The 18,752-nt window shown below is 37.7% G+C and overlaps 4 protein-coding genes and 1 pseudogene across 4 annotated transcripts in view; 4 read left to right on the top strand and 1 right to left on the bottom strand.

Moving 5' to 3' along the window:
• Positions 1–1,028, top strand: part of LOC21386461 (pentatricopeptide repeat-containing protein At1g71420) — a 2,891-nt gene extending 1,863 nt beyond the window's left edge. The window contains exons 2-3 of the mRNA XM_024162278.1: positions 6–866; positions 1,002–1,028. Coding sequence (XP_024018046.1) covers positions 6–443 — 438 coding nt within the window. The 3' untranslated portion in view covers positions 444–866; positions 1,002–1,028. The remainder of the gene's footprint in view (positions 1–5; positions 867–1,001) is intronic.
• Positions 1,029–2,140: 1,112 nt separating this feature from the next.
• On the bottom strand, positions 2,141–8,383 carry LOC21386460 (importin-5). Its single transcript, XM_024162277.1, has 17 exons — positions 7,067–8,383; positions 6,521–6,727; positions 5,977–6,081; positions 5,815–5,880; positions 5,560–5,724; positions 4,915–5,042; positions 4,451–4,550; positions 4,307–4,376; positions 4,092–4,219; positions 3,936–3,992; positions 3,446–3,619; positions 3,270–3,362; positions 3,038–3,123; positions 2,838–2,904; positions 2,677–2,743; positions 2,430–2,566; positions 2,141–2,236 (listed from the first exon to the last, which is right to left on the bottom strand). The coding sequence occupies exons 1-17, from the start codon at positions 8,381–8,383 to the stop codon at positions 2,141–2,143; spliced, it is 3,063 nt and encodes a 1,020-aa protein (XP_024018045.1).
• Positions 8,384–12,588: 4,205 nt separating this feature from the next.
• On the top strand, positions 12,589–13,738 carry LOC112090600 (annotated as a pseudogene).
• A 1,048-nt stretch (positions 13,739–14,786) lies between these two features.
• On the top strand, positions 14,787–16,352 carry LOC21411165 (uncharacterized oxidoreductase At4g09670). Its single transcript, XM_024162276.1, has 3 exons — positions 14,787–14,920; positions 14,952–15,306; positions 15,691–16,352. Exons 1-3 carry the CDS (start codon positions 14,787–14,789, stop codon positions 16,306–16,308), a joined length of 1,107 nt encoding a protein of 368 aa, XP_024018044.1. The 3' UTR covers positions 16,309–16,352.
• Positions 16,353–17,452: 1,100 nt separating this feature from the next.
• Positions 17,453–18,749, top strand: LOC112090599 (pentatricopeptide repeat-containing protein At3g14330-like; the record flags this gene model as incomplete). The annotated part of the gene is made up of 1 exon (XM_024162274.1): positions 17,453–18,749. A coding segment is annotated over exon 1 (1,293 nt), but the record flags the coding sequence as incomplete, so codon positions are not given.
• Positions 18,750–18,752: the final 3 nt, after the last annotated feature.

The following is an 18,752-nucleotide window of genomic DNA, read 5'->3' as shown; positions in this document are numbered from 1 at the left end:
AAGAGTGTCGAGTTAGGAAGGAACCCGGATTGAGTTGGATTGAGATCGGGAATCGGGTTCATGAGTTTGCCTCTGGAGGTTGCCGTCATCCAGATAGGGAGGTTATATGCAGCAAGCTTGACGGACTAATACGGCAGTTAAAGGAGATGGGTTATGTGCCAGAGACAAGCTTGTCCTTGCATGATATAGAGGAGGAACAAAAGGAGGAGAACTTGTATCGTCACAGTGAGAAATTAGCGTTGATGTATTTTATAATGAATGAAGGCAGTTTGCATCCTTGTGGGAGTGTCATAAAAATTATAAAGAACATCAGCATTTGTGTAGATTGCCATAATTTCATGAAATTGGCATCAGATCTACTTCAGAAGGAGATAGTAGTAAGAGATTCAAACCGCTTCCACCATTTCAATGACGGGATCTGCTCTTGCAATGATTATTGGTAGAAACTAGCACCAGGCTGCACTACCTGCTTGTTCATATCCGCACAATTATTCTTCACCACCTCCAATATGAGTGGACAGATTAGCAATCGAACTCCAGCACGAATAAAAGGTTGAATTATTCATTAATCTGACATGCAAAAGATAGTACAAATGAAACCTCCGGGAAAAGCATTCAAGACCAAAGCTTTGGTCAAGCTAATGCTAGTCATGTTGAAGAAAAGCACATTGCACAGATTTTCATTTCACTTTGCATGATTGGCTCAAGGAGACGTTAGCGATTGAGATTTGCGAAGCATGGTTGGTTGATCGTAGGTACGTAAGTGGCTTTGTAACATTCTGCGAGTAACAACATTGACATGGTTTCCATCTAGATGAGGATTCATATTCAGCAAATGCCCCGAGCTAGCTATCTTCATACAAAAAGTAAGATACAAACTAACCTATATTAGAATTTGTTATCCTTTGTTTTATTGCTTCTCATATTTGAAAGCACATCTTAGAGTCAAAAGGGATAAGTGAACTACTTTCGTGATATATTGTTCTTGTTATTCTTTGTAGATCAACTAGTTACTCTGACAATGGCAAAACTATTAAACTTGTAAAACTCTCGAGAAATAGGAAGCAATGTTGGAGAACTAATGTGATCATGTTGATATGAAAGAGATTAGCGGCGTTTTATATAACCTAAGGAAGAAGCACATGAAATACCAATCAATGATTGGAAAATTCTCAAAGTTCAATAAAAAAAAAATGGTAATATACTTGCTGGTTTTTTGTTTTTTTTGTTTTTTTTTACACATTCTGCACTAGAGATTACTTTTCTTCTTTTTTCTCCGCCTATACAGGTTAACACTCAGCATGCCACAATGTTAGTAGCAAAAGAAACTAGAAATCTAATTCAGATTTTAACAAAGGTAGCAGGGCAGTCAGTCTCTCAGCAGTTGCTTTTGTTGCAAGGGTCTCCTGCTGCTGCACAACCTAAAGAATCATAACAATAAGTTAAAATTAGAAAGGTAATAATAAAAACGGTTTTCTTAAAGGGAATAGTAACCGTTTTTGAGTGCCACTTGAGGCTAACTCAAATGATTGGGTGCGTGAGTGTGTGCGTGTGTCAACTGTCAACCAAGATTTGAATTCTGGTATTTCATTTTTTATTAGTAAAGTGGGAGACATAGGCCCCACATCGTAGACATGACGTTTTCGAGTAGTGAAAATAATGAGTCTGTAGTTTGTGAACATTAAAGAATAAGAGCTTGATTATTAAAATGCTTGTTCATTCCACTATATTACAAAATGGTTGTTTAATGAATCTGCCATAGTAGATATAAATTATCACTTCGATGGAGTGGATGAATCTAATGATTGAAAATTTCTAGAGAACTATAAAACGTTATGTCTCTAAATTGCTATTTGTTACTATTTTCATCACAAGTATGATTTAGTGGTTGGAGTAAAAAGATCAATTTATTTGCTCCGCAAATGATAATTCAATTTTTGTGATAAAGAAAACTTACCTCTTCCAAAACTGCAATAATAACTGGGAGATTTTGATTGTCGGGGCCAAATAAATCATGATCCCTACTGTAAATAAATAAAATCCAAAGGTCAGCTTCTATCAATTAAACACATGCATAAAAAAAAAAAGAAAAAAAACAAGTACAAAACAAAACAAAAGAAGAAGAACAAAAGACTAATCCTTACTTTTCTACCATTAAACAAAGTAGATCATGGGCTTTTTTTGCTTCATCCAGATCCCTCACCAGTGGCAAGTAACTCAGCCATGTAGGTACAAGCTGCAGTATACAGCAATAAATTAAATTTCAGTTCAAAACATAAAAATAACTTGAGTTTCAAGTAAACCTGCAATTTTTTTTTTTTTTTTTTTTTTTTTTTTTTTTTTTTTTTTGCCCTGATAGATTCTAAATTAACTGACACCGCAAATTTGTAGTAAAAAGTGTGGAAGCACAAATATGGAAAACATTTTACCTCGCGAGCATTAATAAAATTGCGATGAAATCGGCATATTTTTCCTAGAGCCGAAACAGCAGCATCAAATGTCTTTCTATTTTCTGGACTCAGTGCCTCTGGCTGTTTTATAAGCGAATCTAAGCTTTCCAAGGCAGCTATAAAAAATCGAATAGAATTCTCTCAAACATACAATCTCCTATTTAGGGGAAAAAAAATGATATTCATTCATGTGAAACACTTGAACAAAATAGCCAAGCAAGCTTACCCTCAACTCGTGTCCTGAAAAAAGCTTCACCAGACTCTGCACAAGCCCCAATTCCAAGGGCAGCTTCCTGGCCAGAAAAATGCAAATTTTTAGATCTTCTCATTCAATATGTTAAAAGGGTTTGATTATTTTCCACTAAGTTTGCAGTGAAATTTTAATACCTGTCTAACTAACGGGTCATCTTCTTTGCAAGCTATTAACAAACATGGGAGATACATGTCGTGGTACCTGTTCATCAAAAGAAACATTTTCTTGTTGTTATTGGACAACACAACTATGATAAAGCAAAGCTTGTAGTAAAAAATAAAGTGTAATATATATATATATATATATTGCCTTGGGAGAAGTGAAATGCACTTACTTTTCAGCATTTACTCCACATTGGTGGACAATATTTCTAAAGATGGATAAGCCCATAGCTTTCTCTTCGGCATTTCTTCTATCATCCTGTATGGAAGACCAATTAAAAGTCAAACCAAACCATGCATTGAAGAAACTTTTGAAAGAAATATATTAAGCATTGAAGAAACTTTTGAGACAAATATATTAAGCATTGAAGGAAAAAGAGTGATGATTTTTTTTTTTTCACTCACCCACATCATAGGAATGTATATAACAATTTCATCGAAGTAAGGCATGAAAACTCTTCTGAATCTTTTGATCAGTCCGCACAAGCAATTCGTGACCTGCATAAATGAAAAAGGTATATGAAGCTATAAAACACTGTGAACATCCAGAATGGTAAAGAACAAGAACTTTTGAAACAGACTTGTCTAAAGATTTCTTCCTCTTGCTCCTTCACATCTTCCGAATCCATTTCGGAATCCTCTGCGCCTTCTGCATTCACTGGATGTTCATCTCTACCCGAAATGTCAGCTAGCACTTTCTTTATCCCATTCACAATCGACAAAGCCTGCGCTCTTGTGAAAACTGAGCCGGAAACCTACAAGAAAACACGATACCTTGCACTCTAAGTAAAGTAGAAACAATACTCATTGCTTCGTAAAGGCACAGTTTGGGATTTGTGTGCTTGTAACAAACAACTTTTTCTCTTATTAAATGGAGAAGCAGAATTAAAAGTCAAAATATCTCTAGTTTCTCAAAATAACTATAAAAGTGCATATTGGTGTCTGTGCAAAAAAAAAAAAAAGCGTACGGGTTGGCCTGATTTGTGTACAAAGTACTATACTGTCGAGGATTCCAAAAGCAATCCTACACTGGCCCCAAATAATCAAAGCAGTGGAAGGATTATGACCAACCTGTATGCATTTGTAAATCGCGCTTAGGAACTTTGTTTGCATTGTTCCCTCCGGTTCCTGCAAGACGATTAGTTGTAGATTGATGAACTTACAAGAAAGCAAAAAAAAAAAAAAAAAAAAAAAAAAAAAAAAGGAGGGGGGGGGGGGGGGGCTGACCATTTGCAAAGCTTCTGAAAGAGCTGGTACAATAAGGAGTGCCAACTTTTGAGTAAAGGAGGTAATGTTTATTTTAGAATTCCCACTCTGACGATATGAAATAGCTGATAGCAGAAGCTCAGGCAAAGCTAAATTGGAAAAAGGGTAAAAGTTATGATGAGTCATGAATGCTCAAATAATAGGAAAGGATCAAAGTATTGGAGATTGAGATAAACCTGAAATAGCAATTTTTTGAGTTTCAGGATGCTGAGAAACTTGAAGCAGAGGAATCAGAGCTTTTGCAACCTAAATCATGTCAAAATTTGGTTCATCAATTTTTGGAGGAGGAAGAAGAACTTTCAACTGTTTATAAGACCAACCTGTATGATCCAAGGAAAAATGGTTCTTCTTAGTTTCTTGGCTATACAGAATAGTACCCTACAAGCCAAAGCTTCCTCTTTTAAGGCATCAAATTTATTGCTGCACCACCATATACACAGCCCAAAACCCAGTTAGCAAAAGAAGGGGGAAAAAAAAGTGGCAATTGTAACAGGAGTAATATAATTATTATTTTATTATTTTAAAAAGGGAAAAAAAATAATGTCTCACTAAAGTTAGGCCTTTACTAAAAGTGTATGCATTTTGCATCCTGAACTAAGAATTAAGAAAGAATCAGTGACAAAAAAATAATAATAAAATAAAAGAAAGAAAGAAAGAAAGAACCAGTGAAGCTCATTTACAAAGTTTCTTTTTTAAAAAAAAAAAAAAAAAAAACCCTTATTGACATTTGTAGAACAAAATCAAACAGACTTTTGTGGGACTTCATAACCGGTTATTTTCTAACCTAGGATCACTTGAAGCTTCAGCTACATCAGGGTTGAAAAGTTGAGAAGACTGGAGCAAACTTGGCATCAAATCTGGGACATAAGAAGATAAATCCTCCCTTAGACAATCAAAAAGATTGGCCAATGCCTGCAACATAACACAAGCTTTACTCTAGTTAGAATTTAGTTTTATGGAAAATCAATGTTTTCTACTTAAAAAAAAAAAAAAAAAGATTTTCTGGTCGAGTTAAATTAAAATCACCTGGAAGATAAAGATCCTTATTCTATGATCTGTTCTCTCAAGGGATCCTTGTAGTGGCATTAGAATGCCCATAACCTTGCATCAAATACATTTTCAGTCTTTAGCCAAAAAAAAAAAAAAAGATTTGAATAGAGAGGCTATTAGAGGAGAGAAAAAGAGAGAAATAGCTGATAAAATAATGATCCTTTAAAGAAAACATCCCGTGTAACTTTCTCTTTGGTCAGGTGATAACAATAAAAAGAAGCTCAAAATATAGTATTAATGAACAGGTGACATTTATGAAACTATTTTTACCAACTTGAGATGATTCCTTAGAAGACACAAATAGAACCAACTGATTATAAAGAGAACATGTGATTTTCTACCGGAGAATCAAAAAATGTAAAAGCCGAATACGACTCACCTGAATAGAATCACTTGAAAACTTTTCCTTCCCAACAGCAACCGCAACCCTACTGATGCATTCCAAGCACTTGGCACAAATCAACTTTGTGGAATTTTCGGTGTTTTTCAACAAGATATCTTTCAAGCAAGCCATAGTAGGATCATAGAGTCTGCTGAACTTGGACTGAGAACAAATGTACAAGTACATGATTAAACCAAATCACTAGAAATGTGAAGGTAAAATTATATGAACACGTGAAGAAGAACTAAGTACCTGTGATGAATTTGCAACTGATGCAAGAGCTGCAAAACCCCACTCTTGCACTACCTGATGTTGGCTCTGGATGCGCGAATAACGGGAAAAAAATGAAACGAGTCTTAATCGTGTCCGATATTACAGAAAATTGAACTCATAATTAGGGCTTTTAAGTTTTACCTGGCAAACTATTAGAAGTCTTTTCACTAAACCTTCCAAGAAAGGTTCCAAGTGATCTGGTTCGCAACCTTTGCAGAAGGAAACAAATGCCATAGCAGCCTGCACCTGCACAAACCAAAGGGAAACATCAACACTTTTCTAATGAAGCACTAACAAAATTTAAAAGTCTATGGTGTTTGATCTTCTAATTGATCGAAATATCGACGGATAACATCTTGGTAAAAATTTAACCATGTCTTGTCGGCGAAATTTGAAATTCTACGAGGATATATCTTTCTCCTAATTATAAGAGATTTAAAGTACATCTGAAATGCTAAAGCAGGAATATGAAGAGAATGGTATTATTCTTAATAATCAATCAAATCTCTATGTGAACCTGCATCTTGGTAAAAATTTAACCATGTCTTGTCGGCGAAATTTGAAATTCTACAAGGATATATCTTTCTCCTAATTATAAGAGATTTAAAGTATATCTGAAATGCTAAAGCAGGAATATGAAGAGAATGGTATTATTGTTAATAATCAATCAAATCTCTATGTGAACCTGTAAGGTGGGGCTGAGGGAATCCCCAACCAAAGAACCTAGTGCAGGCAGAATCTTGTCATGATACTTCTCTTGTATTGTTGACCCCCCCAAGTCCAAGCCTAGAGTTCTTATCACGTTTATCGCCGCAGCACGAACTCGTGGGTGAAAATCTCGAAACAAATCTAAAGCGAGCGCCATCACTTGGTCGAGATAATCAATTATTTCCTGCGAAAATATGAAGAAAACGAGGAATGATCTACACTTCAATTGGAGCAAAAAGAGATACATTATCACTTATATCTATAAAGTAGAACAGGTTTTGCATGCTTATCTTCTGATTTAAGTAACTTTACGTCTAATATTTCAAGGTAGAATTAAAGAGAATGAGAAGATGATGCATAAATTATTACACTACAAAATTGCCATTCTTAGTGGTACTTTTGTCTATAGAAACATAGGAATTTTAACTCAAATCTTTAACGATTTACATGAACAACAATAATTAACATTTAACAATGAAATAGTGATATAAGATATCTTATACGACAAAAATAATGGTTCTACCTCAGAGCAGCCTTCACTGATGACAGCAATAGCAGTAATCCCCGCGTGTCGTTTCCTCCATTCCTGAGCCTTGAAACGCTCTCGCGCAAGAATAACGACAATGGTCACCACTTTGCGTTTATGAATAAACGACAGCCGATCCAGAAAGTACGTCCCAAGAAGAATAGTCCTCTTCTCCTCCATATTAGTATTATTTTGAGTAACGACATGATCTATTCTATACCAATAAGGGTCGTCCTCAACGTACTCAAGAAAGTTCGCCATCAACCTCACAAATCGCTCAATACTCTCACCGCTCAAATCCTCCATCAGCTTCTGCATGTCGGGCCCGGCTCCGTCTTCGAGCTCCCGGATGATTTGAACCGCCTCGGCTCTCGTCTCCTCGTCGATGTTGTCCCGCTCCGCAATCCTCACCACTGATTCGAACACTTCTTGCAGCTGCTCAACCAAGTATCCCGGCTCGTCCATCGCCATCTGGACGAGAGTACGGAGTGCTTTCGCTGCAAGGACATGGTGTCCGCCGGATATTAAGTTCTCCACTGAGCTCATCATCCTCGGCAAGAGCTCGTAAAGATTCGAATAATGCGTGCAGGATCTCACCAAGTTAACAGAAGCGCGGAACGCGGCGGCCCGCGTATCCAAATCCGAGGAGGTTAAATGCCGCAAGACCGACGTGAAGATCACGCCAAACCGGGAGTCTAGCTGCTCGAGGGTTCTCTCCGTCAAATACCGGAGAATAAAGAGACCCCATTCTTGAAGATTTTTGTTATTGTTATCATCGGATGCGGAAACGGAAGAAGCCACATAGTCAAGAACCTCCGGCCATTTCTCGGCTATATCGGAGTCCGAATAAACCAAGGAGGCGATACCGGAGATGGTCTTGGACAAGGCTTTCGACGGCGGATTTGTTGTACTTTCTTGCCTGAGGCATTCAAAAATGGTGGGCTTGATCTCGGCGAGGATCATCGGAGAGAGGTTGAACTTGAGCTCCGGCGAGTAAAGGACTCTGAGGAAGACGTCGAAGGAGTCAGCTCGGAGGTGGGGGGAAGAGAGAGAGAGGTGAGAGAGCTTGAGAGAGAAAGTATTTGGATAGTTGCCAGTGCAGAAAGAGATGATTCTGTCGCTTCTTTGGTCGTCGTTATGGAGGTTGGAGATGAAGGTCTCCATTGAAGCGAGGTTGGGGGAGGTGATGAGCTCTTTGGATTCGGGATCGGGAGGACGCCGATTCCGATTCCGATTCTGATTCCGAATCTGCCTCCGAATCTGACGCCGATTTCGTTGTTCATCTTGATCTTGATCTCGATTTGGCTCCTCCATGGATTCTTGGGTTTCAAGAATTGTACTACTGAAGAGGAAGAAGATTGTAAAGATGGGGTTTTGGAGGGGTTTTGGTATTGATGGACGTTTGAAATAAAGAGAGGGAGTTTCTTTCTGTTAAGTTAGATAGTTTGCCCGAGAAGGGCAAAAAAAAAAAAAAAAAAAAAGTTAGTTTGCCATGTCAGCTTGGGTGGGTTCCACTTTGGCGCGCTGTTAACAGTATCGTTATTTCTGTTGACAAGAGAGGGCACTACAGTACTTTCGACCAAAACACCCCACCCCCTTTTCTTTTTATGTAAAATAATTAAAAGGATAAATTATACTGTTGCCCTGAATTATAGTAGCGCTATCAGTTTATCTCTCAAACTTTAAAAACTGGTTTATATGCCCCTCAAATTATCAAACGTTATTGATTTTGTCTCTTTTGTCTATTGTCATCTAATTTAAGCTGACGTGAACGTAATTTTGAGGGAAATTGAAGGGTAAGAAAGTAATTTTGTCTCAAGTGGGTTTGAGATCAGTAAAACTATATATACTCCTAAGAATTTTCAGTCAAAAAAATTTACTCCTCAGACATGAAAAATCATGAGATAACTATTTACAAACAGTAATAGTGTACACAGAGGATGTTGCTATTTTGAGATCCAAACTAAGTTTGTGGAGAATCACTTGTAAACGTGATGAATACTATGGGTAATGACAGGGAGAAGAATTTTGTACCTGATTATGGTGAGTTTTTCTCCTAATAATTTTGTGTAATGCGAAAATATAATGAGTTTTTGAACGTTAGTTGATAGTTATGTGTTGGTATGTACAATGCTACAAGTTTTGGTATGGTTTATGGTTGAAATTTTTGGTATAACGATTTCTACAGAGATTATCGTCTAATGGGTACATTCTGTTTGGTTGGTGGAAAATTTTATGGGTTTTGAAAACTTCAGTATCATTTCTCAATATTTCCACTTGTACTGCTGTCATATCATCTTCATTTTTCATACATATTTTTTACTACTTCTCAATTTCTTTTTCAATGGCTTTAACTCTCCTTAACAAATCAACTTGATCAATCTCGTCGGAGTAGGATTGATCCAAATGAGATGCCCACACCCTGGATTAACGCCTTTCTACAAAAAATATTGTCCAAAAAGTTCAACAAATAGTGTAAATAAATTCACGAATCTTAAGGCTCATTTAATTCGCTGATTCGAGTTTTTAATTTAAGTTGAGATGTGATTTTATTTAAAAATTTTTAATTATAGCAGAAAAAGTTAGAAGTGATTTTTTGTGTAAGTTTTTTAACTTTAACAAAACTGAAATTGAAAACTTAAATCGGTGAAATGAACGAGGCCTAAAATTTAAGGGGGAAAAAAAGTTCTAACCTCATATTTTGCATGATGATAGGACTTTCTACTGGGGTTGCAGTCCAAATCACCGGTTCAAGCTTACATTTACAAAGCGTAGGTCTTTTATATTCAATCTTTCTACTAAATTCAGAGCTTAACTCATGTTCATTGCTTGACCTTGAACACCGTTGGCTACTACTTGCCATGGGTCTTCCAAATTTTGAAGTTTTTTTTACCCTACTACCAACCTCAAAGATACCAATTTAGAAGAAGCACTGATATTAAAACAAAGGAAAGAAGAAACCCTTGTTTTTGTTAAAAACCAGAGGAAATAAAATATAATAAAAAAAAGCTAATTTGGTGGGAAAAGGCAGTCAGATGGTGGTATATAATTTAACCACCCAGAAAATGTTGCCACATCAACAATTCCGTCAATTCGATGGAAGGGGCAAAATCAATAATATTGATAGTTTGAGGGACATATAGACCAATTTTTAAATTTTAGGGGACAAACTGACAGCGCTATTATAGTTCAAGAACAAAAATAAAATTTATCCTAACTAAAAATATCACTTAAGATATAAGAAAATATTATTTATGTCACCCACTCAAAAATAAATAATTATCACTCAATTTGAGAAAATAAAAAGGTACAATGACACTTAGGGGTTGTTCTTTTAGAATAAAACTCAGAAAAAGTTTGAATTCGAGTTTCAATTTTATTTGAGTTCATGTTCTTTTGTAAAATTTAAGTTTGAAGTCAAGTTTGAACTCGAATTTAAACTCGAGTTTGGGGCTAAACTTGAGTTCAAGTTTTCCCTTCAACTCGAGTTCAAGTTTTCCCTTCAACTCGAGTTCAGAAACTCAAACTCAAATTAATGAATAATATTTTTTTTATTCTTAAAAATGCCATAACTTTTTCGTTTTAATTATGATTGAGATGATTTTTTTTCTATGCATTCACAACGAAAAGACGAATAAAGCCCCACCCATATACCCTATTAAAATTTTTCATCACCATTGAGTTTTTATTAAAATACTATATAAATATAAATTTAAGTTTTGACCTATCTAAACACAAACTCAAAAAGATTATCAATTCAAATCATAACTCAAATGTGCACATCCAAACACAAATTCAAGTTACAACTTCAACTCAAGTTATAACTCAAATTCAACTCAAAATCATCATTCAAATCACCCTAACTCAAAAATACAAAAGAACAATCCTTTAATTATTTAAAATAATAAAAATAATAAATCTATATAAAATTATGGCAAACCATATAGTTTTCTTTTTTTTTTTTTTTTTTTTTTTTTTTTTTTTTTTTTTTTTTTTTTTTTGCTTTTCCTCTTAAAATCGTTCTTGTTCTTTTTTTTTTCTCCTCCTCGTTTATTCCTAATAAAATATTTTAGGAATAAATATTTTTTTTTCCAAATGTATCACTAGAAGGTATTATTTCCTGTGATGCTCTGAAATGTTATTATACTAAAAGTGATCCTCATCAATTTTTTTCTTTTATTTGTTCCACCAAAAAGTTACTTCTTAAAAATGTGTCCCTATTTAAACAAAATTTTCCAAAACCCTCCCAATTACTATTTTTTTTCATAAATAACGTGACTCTAATTTACCCTTCTTAAAACAATTTTTCTAAAATGTGTCCATGATGAATCTTTTTCTTGTAGTCCTCTGAAAATATTATTGTATCAATAGTAATTCTCACATTGTTTTCCCTAATTTCCCTGTAAATAAATTTTCTCAAGTGTCTCTTAATCATATTGTTTTCCCTAATTTCTTGTAGTCCTCTGAAAATATTATTGTATCAATAGTAATTCTCACATTATTTATATTTAATCATATTCAAAACTCCTTTTGAAAAATAGGCTTAAAATGTGTAATGTATTTAATGAGTAGACTCCAAAATAGAAAATTTCAATGAGCAGGCCTTTCATTAAATAAAAAAGTGTGTATTTCCTAAATGCCCTTCTCCTTTTCTCTCAAATTAAAAGAAAAAACGTTTGAAAAGGAGGAGCTAAATCCCCTCCTTCGCTGGGCAGTCACGAGGAAACGTTGCCGGCCAAAGTTCACCGGCGGCGCCGCCTTTCACCGCCGGAAAATGCCCCTACCGACGTCGACAATTGCCGGCATCCATGGTGATTAACAATCCGAGCATTATTCTCTCAAATATTGTATTTTTTATGCTTAATTCATTGTTTGAATGCTGGGTAATCGTGGTTTGGTATTTTATTTGAAAAACCAACAAGAATCATGCTATTTCATGGCCTCTTCGGAGTTGAGTAATCTGTAAAATCGAAGAAACTCACGTCTGTCATTTCTTTCCGTTCTGACTGGTGGGAACGGTAAGAAACCTGAGTCCGGTCAGAAAGTTCTTATTAGTGTGCTCTGTAAGAAAATTGCCAATCGGTCTTTCCAGTAAGAAAGATCTGATCGGGCATAATTTTTAAGGATATTTTGATCATTCACTCTTATCTCAGGAATAAAAAAAATGAAAATGAAAATTCTATTTATAACGGGTCTAATTGAATGGGTGTATATTTAGGGCTAAAATCGAAGAAACTCACGTCTGTCATTTCTTTCCGTTCTGACTGGTGGGAACGGTAAGAAACCTGAGTCCGGTCAGAAAGTTCTTACTAGTGTGCCCTGTAAGAAAATTGTCAACCGGTCTTTCCAGTAAGAAAGATCTGATCGGACATAATTTTTAAGAATATTTTAATCATTTACTCTTATCTCAGGAATAAAAAAAATTAAAATTAAAATTTCATTTATAACGGGTTGAATTGAATGGGTGTACATTTAGGGCCTATTGACTTAAAAAATCCCATTAAATGTGTCCCTCTTAATCGTATGGCCTCTCTGAGTCTATATTTGAAGGAAGCCCCCGGCGCTTATTTCTTGGTCATCTGCTCCTCCTCTGTTTTCATTTAATCCTTCGTTTTACTTTCTCTCTCTAAGATTTGGAGGGTTTCTCTCTCCTTTGCTTTTGATCAATTATAGTAAGATGACGTACGACAACGTTTGTCGTGATTCGGACGGCGAGAAATTCGTGGAGACCGATCCGACGGGGCGGTACGGCCGGAACGGCGAGCTACTCGGAGCCGGAGCCGTGAAGAAGGCGTACAGAGCGTTCAACAACCAATAGGGCACGGAAGTGGCGTGGAACCAGGTCTCGTTGCGGCGGTTCACCAACGACGACACTATGATGAGGAGGCTTTTCAATGAGGTCAAAGTTGCTAATGACTCTGAAAAACGACAACATAATCTCCTGCTCCCACGCCTGGAACGACAACAAAAACATGACCCTCAACTCATCACCCAAATCTGCACCTCTGGGAGTCTGAGAGACTACCGAATGAAGCACCGCCGCGTGTCGTTGAGGACTCTCAAGAAGTGGGCCAGGCAGATTCCCGTCGGGCTGAACCACCTCCACTCGCACCAGCCGCGCGTGATCCACAGAGACTTGAATCTGAGCAACGTGTTCATAGACGGCCGCAACGGCCGCGTAAGGATCGGCGATTTGGGACTCGCCGCCGTCGCGAAGAGCAAAAACGAGACCCTCCGGTTGGTGGTGGGGACGCCGAAGTTCATGGCTCCCGAGATTTACGAGGAGAAGTACGACGAGAAGGTGGAGGTGTACGCGTTTGGGATGTGCGTGTTGGAGATGGTCGCCATGGAAGTACCTTACAGCGAATGTGATGTTTGTGGTGAAGATTTTTCAAGAAGGTGACCTCTGGCGTGGAGCCACGCTCCTTGGGCGCGCTTAAGGATTTGGAGGTGAAGAGGTTTATTGAAAAGTGTTTGGTCCCTGCGGCGGTGAGGCCGTCAGCTGCTCAGCTGCTTGAGGATCCCTTCTTCGATGGGATTGAGGATGAAGACGAAAGCTTTGGACTTTGTTTGGATTTTTCTATGTTAATGACTAAGGTCAATAACTGTAAAGTTAAGCGCTTATGTCCGTTAGTTTATCAACCGAACGTAAAAATTTTAAGTTATTGAGAACTAAGTTAACAATAATTTTATATTTTAATATTTTTTTTATGTGTGCATTAGACAATAAATAATAGTGTGGATAAATTAAATTTAACACGTAAATATTTAAGTTTAAAATATATTAAAGACTTAATACATAATAATAATTTAAATTAGGATAAAAAATGTAATTATAAAGGTTTGAACTCAGAACTTTCTGCTCTGATACCATATTAGTTTATCAATTTATCTTAAAAATTTAAGTTATTGAGAGATAAGTCAATAATAATTTTATATTTTAACATGACACAAAAGAACATGGGGCCATTTTTGATGTAGTTGTTAGTCATTAGATTTTTTTTTGTATCATTATTATTATTAATTTTAGTGTGAGGTTGGTGTGCTAATTCTTGTTGATGATGAAATAGAGATTGTTTTTTTTTTATACTCAGATGAAATAGAGATTAATTTGGTTTAATTTTCAGTCTGTTGTGTATTTATGTCTCAATCCTTAACAATCTGGTTCCAAATTGGATTGTTAGATTGTGGTCAGCTACTGAAACCTTGAGCGTTCTTAACAATTAATAACTTGATTGATAGCGATGAACATGGTGACTGATGACTATTCTTTAATTGCTTTCTTTGACAAATCTAACTGTAGCTTCCTCTTGCATCAAATTCTAATTTGTCCCTCTAGAAAAAAAAAAAGTGCCAGAATTCAATCTTGACCAGCCAATGTATGATTATGTGTTGATAAGTTGATACTTTAGGGGTCATTTAAGAACTAATCCTTAATACTAGCAAGATTCTTGAACACCATAGAATTATTTTGACAGCAAAAAGCAAGAGAAAAAAGAGTGTGTATATATATATATATTAAGTTTTTTTTTTTTCTTGGTTTTGTCTACTAAACAAATGGCTTGCGAAGAGTCCACGCATCGTTCTATTCTATCACTTTATCACTACTCACTAATATATTCCAGAACACCTATGTACGTCACTAAACCTAACACTCCAAAACCAAAAGGATAAAGAAAGAAACCAAACGAACAAGGAAATTTGCAAAACACAAAACATGGCTGAATCCGAATACCAACATCCAAACAATCTTCCAACAATTCGGTTCGGAATCATCGGATGCGCCGCCATTGCTCGAAAACTGGCGCGAGCCATTAGCCTGGCCCCCAACGCGACTCTCTACGCCGTCGGTTCCCCCCACCCCCCCCCCCCCCCCCGCCGCCAGCCGCTCCCTCGCGAAGGCCGAGGGGTTCGCCGCCCTCGTCGGCCTCTCCGGAGCGGTCAAGACCTACGGGAGCTACGATCAGGTGCTCGACGACCCATGCGTCGACGCCGTGTACCTTCCCCTGCCCACCAGCCTCCACGTCCACTGGGCTGTCGTGGCCGCAAGTAAGAAGAAGCACTTGCTGCTGGAGAAACCGACGGCTCTTGATGCGGCGGAGCTCGATCAGATACTCGAAGCGTGCCGATTCAACGGCGTGCAGTTCATGGACGGAAGCATGTGGCTGCACCATCCCAGGACCTGCAAGATGAAGGAGTTGCTCTCTGATCAACGGGTGTTTGGCCAAATTAATTACGTAAGTCCCACAATTATTCATATTTGGCATAATTGTTGTGAAATTTCTGCACTAATTATATAATTATTGTAACTAACAAAAGTGAGAATTTAAGGAATTCTTTAATATTTAACCACAGTTACTTATCATCACAGTTAATTGCTACTGTTTTGAAAATTCATGGATCGATTTATGAAAAAAGCAAGATGAAAGTGTCAAACCGCAATAGATCCAAGGGACAAAGGTTGAAAATAAATAAGCTCGCTAATTGTATGAAGTTAATAGTGTAGGGTCTATGACTACCAATTCCCAGCGCCAAACCACTTAACTAAGCCACAAATGGAAGATTCATCAAATATTTAATTAGCAAGTTTGTATTATTGATGTTTGCTCATCCTGTTGAAGGTCTACAGCACGTCCACAATGACAGAGAACCCAGAATTTCTCCAAAACAACATAAGAGTGAAGCCTGACTTGGACGCCTTGGGAGCACTTGGGGACACAGGCTGGTACTGCATTGGGGCCATTTTATGGGCCAATGACTACAAACTACCCTCCACAGTCCAAGCTCTTCCGGACACCACAAAAAACGCAGCAGGCGTGATCCTGTCCTGCACAGCGTCGTTTCAGTGGAGCATTTCGTCAAACACCGCCACAATTCACTGCTCTTTCCTATCCCACACGTCCATGGACCTGGCCATTTCCGGCTCCAACGCCTCCATTCGCGCCAACGATTTCATAATCCCTCATAAAGAAGACTCTGCTTTGTTTGAGTTCAGCTGTGGGGCTAAGTTTGCGGAGCTTCATATTGGGTGGAATATGGATCCAAAGGAAGTGAGAGTGGAGTGTGACATGCCACAAGAGGCTTTGATGGTTCAAGAGCTTGCTAGGCTTGCTCAAGGCATTAAAAGATATGGGCATCAACCAGATGGGAAATGGCCTGAGATTAGTAGAAAGACACAGTTGGTGTTGGATGCTGTCAGAAGATCTATTGATCTTGGGTTCAAGCCTATCCAGTTGTAATATGTGAAACTTTTCTTCTTTTTTTTTTTCTTTTTTTTTTTTTGTGAGGGTCTATTATAATGATATATTAGTGGTTAAAGAACCGATTCTTATAAGCTATTATAGTAGCTAAAATTTGTCATGTATCTCTTGTACCAAAAAGAAAATGTTTTGTGAAACTGATATCATATCAGCACCTAGTTGAATATCAAGAATTTCATAAAACAAAAAAGTAAAATGAAGAGTACTGATAGGTAAAGTACTGTTGATGGCACTCTTAAGCTTAAGTCAACAAAATTGTCATGAGAATTTGACAAAATACCAATATTAATTATCGGGTTTGCCTAGGACATAAATGAGATGATTTATTTCCTTTTTTGTGTTGATTGAATGTGATATCTTTAAATGGAGGAGCGATTCGGGTATTATTTGTCTCTTACGATTATTGTTGACGCTTAATTAATGTACAACGTGAATCACAAACCTTAATGTGATTGAATTCTGTAGTTGCTGTTAGGATTCACCTCGGCTGCTCTCAGGATTTTTCGAGCAATAGAGATGGTGACTGCCGATTAGAAATTTTAGCTTTTCTTCTTTTTTTTATAGAGCGTGTGTTCTGACTTACTGAATCGTGCGATCAAAGTCAACGTGTCTTTAATGATTATGTTATTGTAATGAAAATATCCTACAACTTTTTTCTCACTATTTTATCCATCCTAAATTACATTCTCTTTTGGGAAACCAAAATTTTCCTCTCATCACCCTCAAAATTTTAAATCCACGTGCTAGATAATGAATTTCTATAGGTCTCGTTCATTTCACCGATTCAAATTTTCAGTTTTAGGTTTTTACAGTAAAAAATTCTCATAAAATGTCACATTTAATTTTTTTTTTTTTTTGCTACAGTAAAAAGCTCTTAAAAAATATCACATCTCAACTCGAATTGAAAATTTGAATCCGTGAAGTGAATGAGACCATAATTAGAGCAAAGACCTTATCCACTGTTTCCTGTTGCACTTGCTGATTCAAAGCACCACTAGCAGTCTTTGTATATTTTTAAAACAGTAAACTAGAGCTAGAACTATATCCAATTATTTTTCCCTTTTAAATTTGCCCAATCTATTTAAAATTCAGTCCATGTAATTCCCATCGCTCCTCCCGAGAAAGAAATGATTCCCGCCATTTCTCTCTCTAACATAACCGTTCCAACCAACTTAACTGTAACATCAGGTCCCAACATCTCCAAGACCCACACAACTACTACTTATCCTACTCCAACTCCAAACTCAACTCTTAAATCTCTGGCCAAATCTGGCAAACTAGAGGACGCCCTTCGCCTGATCGAATCCTGGCCGTCCAAATTCCCCGCCGCCCCGGAACCCGACGCCGGCGCCTACTCCCTCCTCCTCCACGCCTGCATTTCAAGAAGGTCCTTAGAACACGGCCAAAGACTCTATCTCCAGCTACTACTCGCCAGAGACCGTGGCAAACACAACCTCGTCAAAAACCCCACCTTGAAAAGCAAGCTCATCACTCTTTACTCCGTTTGCGGCCGCCTCGATGAGGCCTGCGGCGTCTTTCTCGACGGGCTTGAAGACGGAGAAGAAGTGCCCGAATCGGTCTGGGTGGCGATGGCTATTGGGTACTCGAGAAATGGTCTACCCAAGCAAGCTTTGCTTCTCTACTGCGAGATGTTGGCCCGGTTCGTCCGGCCCGGTAATTTCGCGTTTTCCACGGCCTTGAAGGCGTGTTTCGACATGTTCGATTTGAGAGTCGGTAGAGCTGTTCATGGCCAGATTGTAAAGTCTAGTGAAGAACCGGATCAGGTGGTAAGTAACGCTCTTTTGCGGTTGTATGCGGAGTGTGGGTGTACTGGGGGTGCATTGAAGGTGTTTGAAACAATGCGCAAAAGAAATATCGTGTCTTGGAACTCGTTGATTGCGAGTTTTTCCGGTCGAGATCAGGTTTTTGATGCGCTGGACGCTTTTAGGAAGATGCAAGGAGAAGGGATGGGGTTCAGTTGGGTTACCGTCACTACGATCTTATCTGTGTGCACTCGAGTAACTGCGCTTCGCAGTGGAAAAGAGATACATGTGCAGATTGTAAAATCTGCCAATAGACCTGATATCCCTCTGCTAAACTCACTTCTGGACATGTACGCTAAATGTGGACAGATTGATTACTGCGGGAGACTGTTCAATGAAATGCAAGGTAAGGACTTGACTTCTTGGAATACTATGCTTACAGGGTACGCAGTAAATGGTTTTATAGAAGAAGCAATGGAGTTGTTTGATGAGATGGTTGAGTCTGGTATCAAGCCAGATGAGGTAACGTTTGTTGTGTTGTTGTCGGGTTGTAGCCATGCCGGGCTTATCGATGAGGGACAGAGGCTTTTTAACGAGATGAAGTCAGAATTTGGGGTGTCACCAACTATTGAGCATTATGCTTGTTTGGTGGATATCTTG

The sequence above is a fragment of the Morus notabilis genome, unplaced genomic scaffold, assembly GCF_000414095.1.
Source record: "Morus notabilis unplaced genomic scaffold, ASM41409v2 Scaffold1602, whole genome shotgun sequence".
NCBI lineage: Eukaryota > Viridiplantae > Streptophyta > Magnoliopsida > Rosales > Moraceae > Morus > Morus notabilis.
This window is presented reverse-complemented; position numbering and strand designations above follow the sequence as displayed.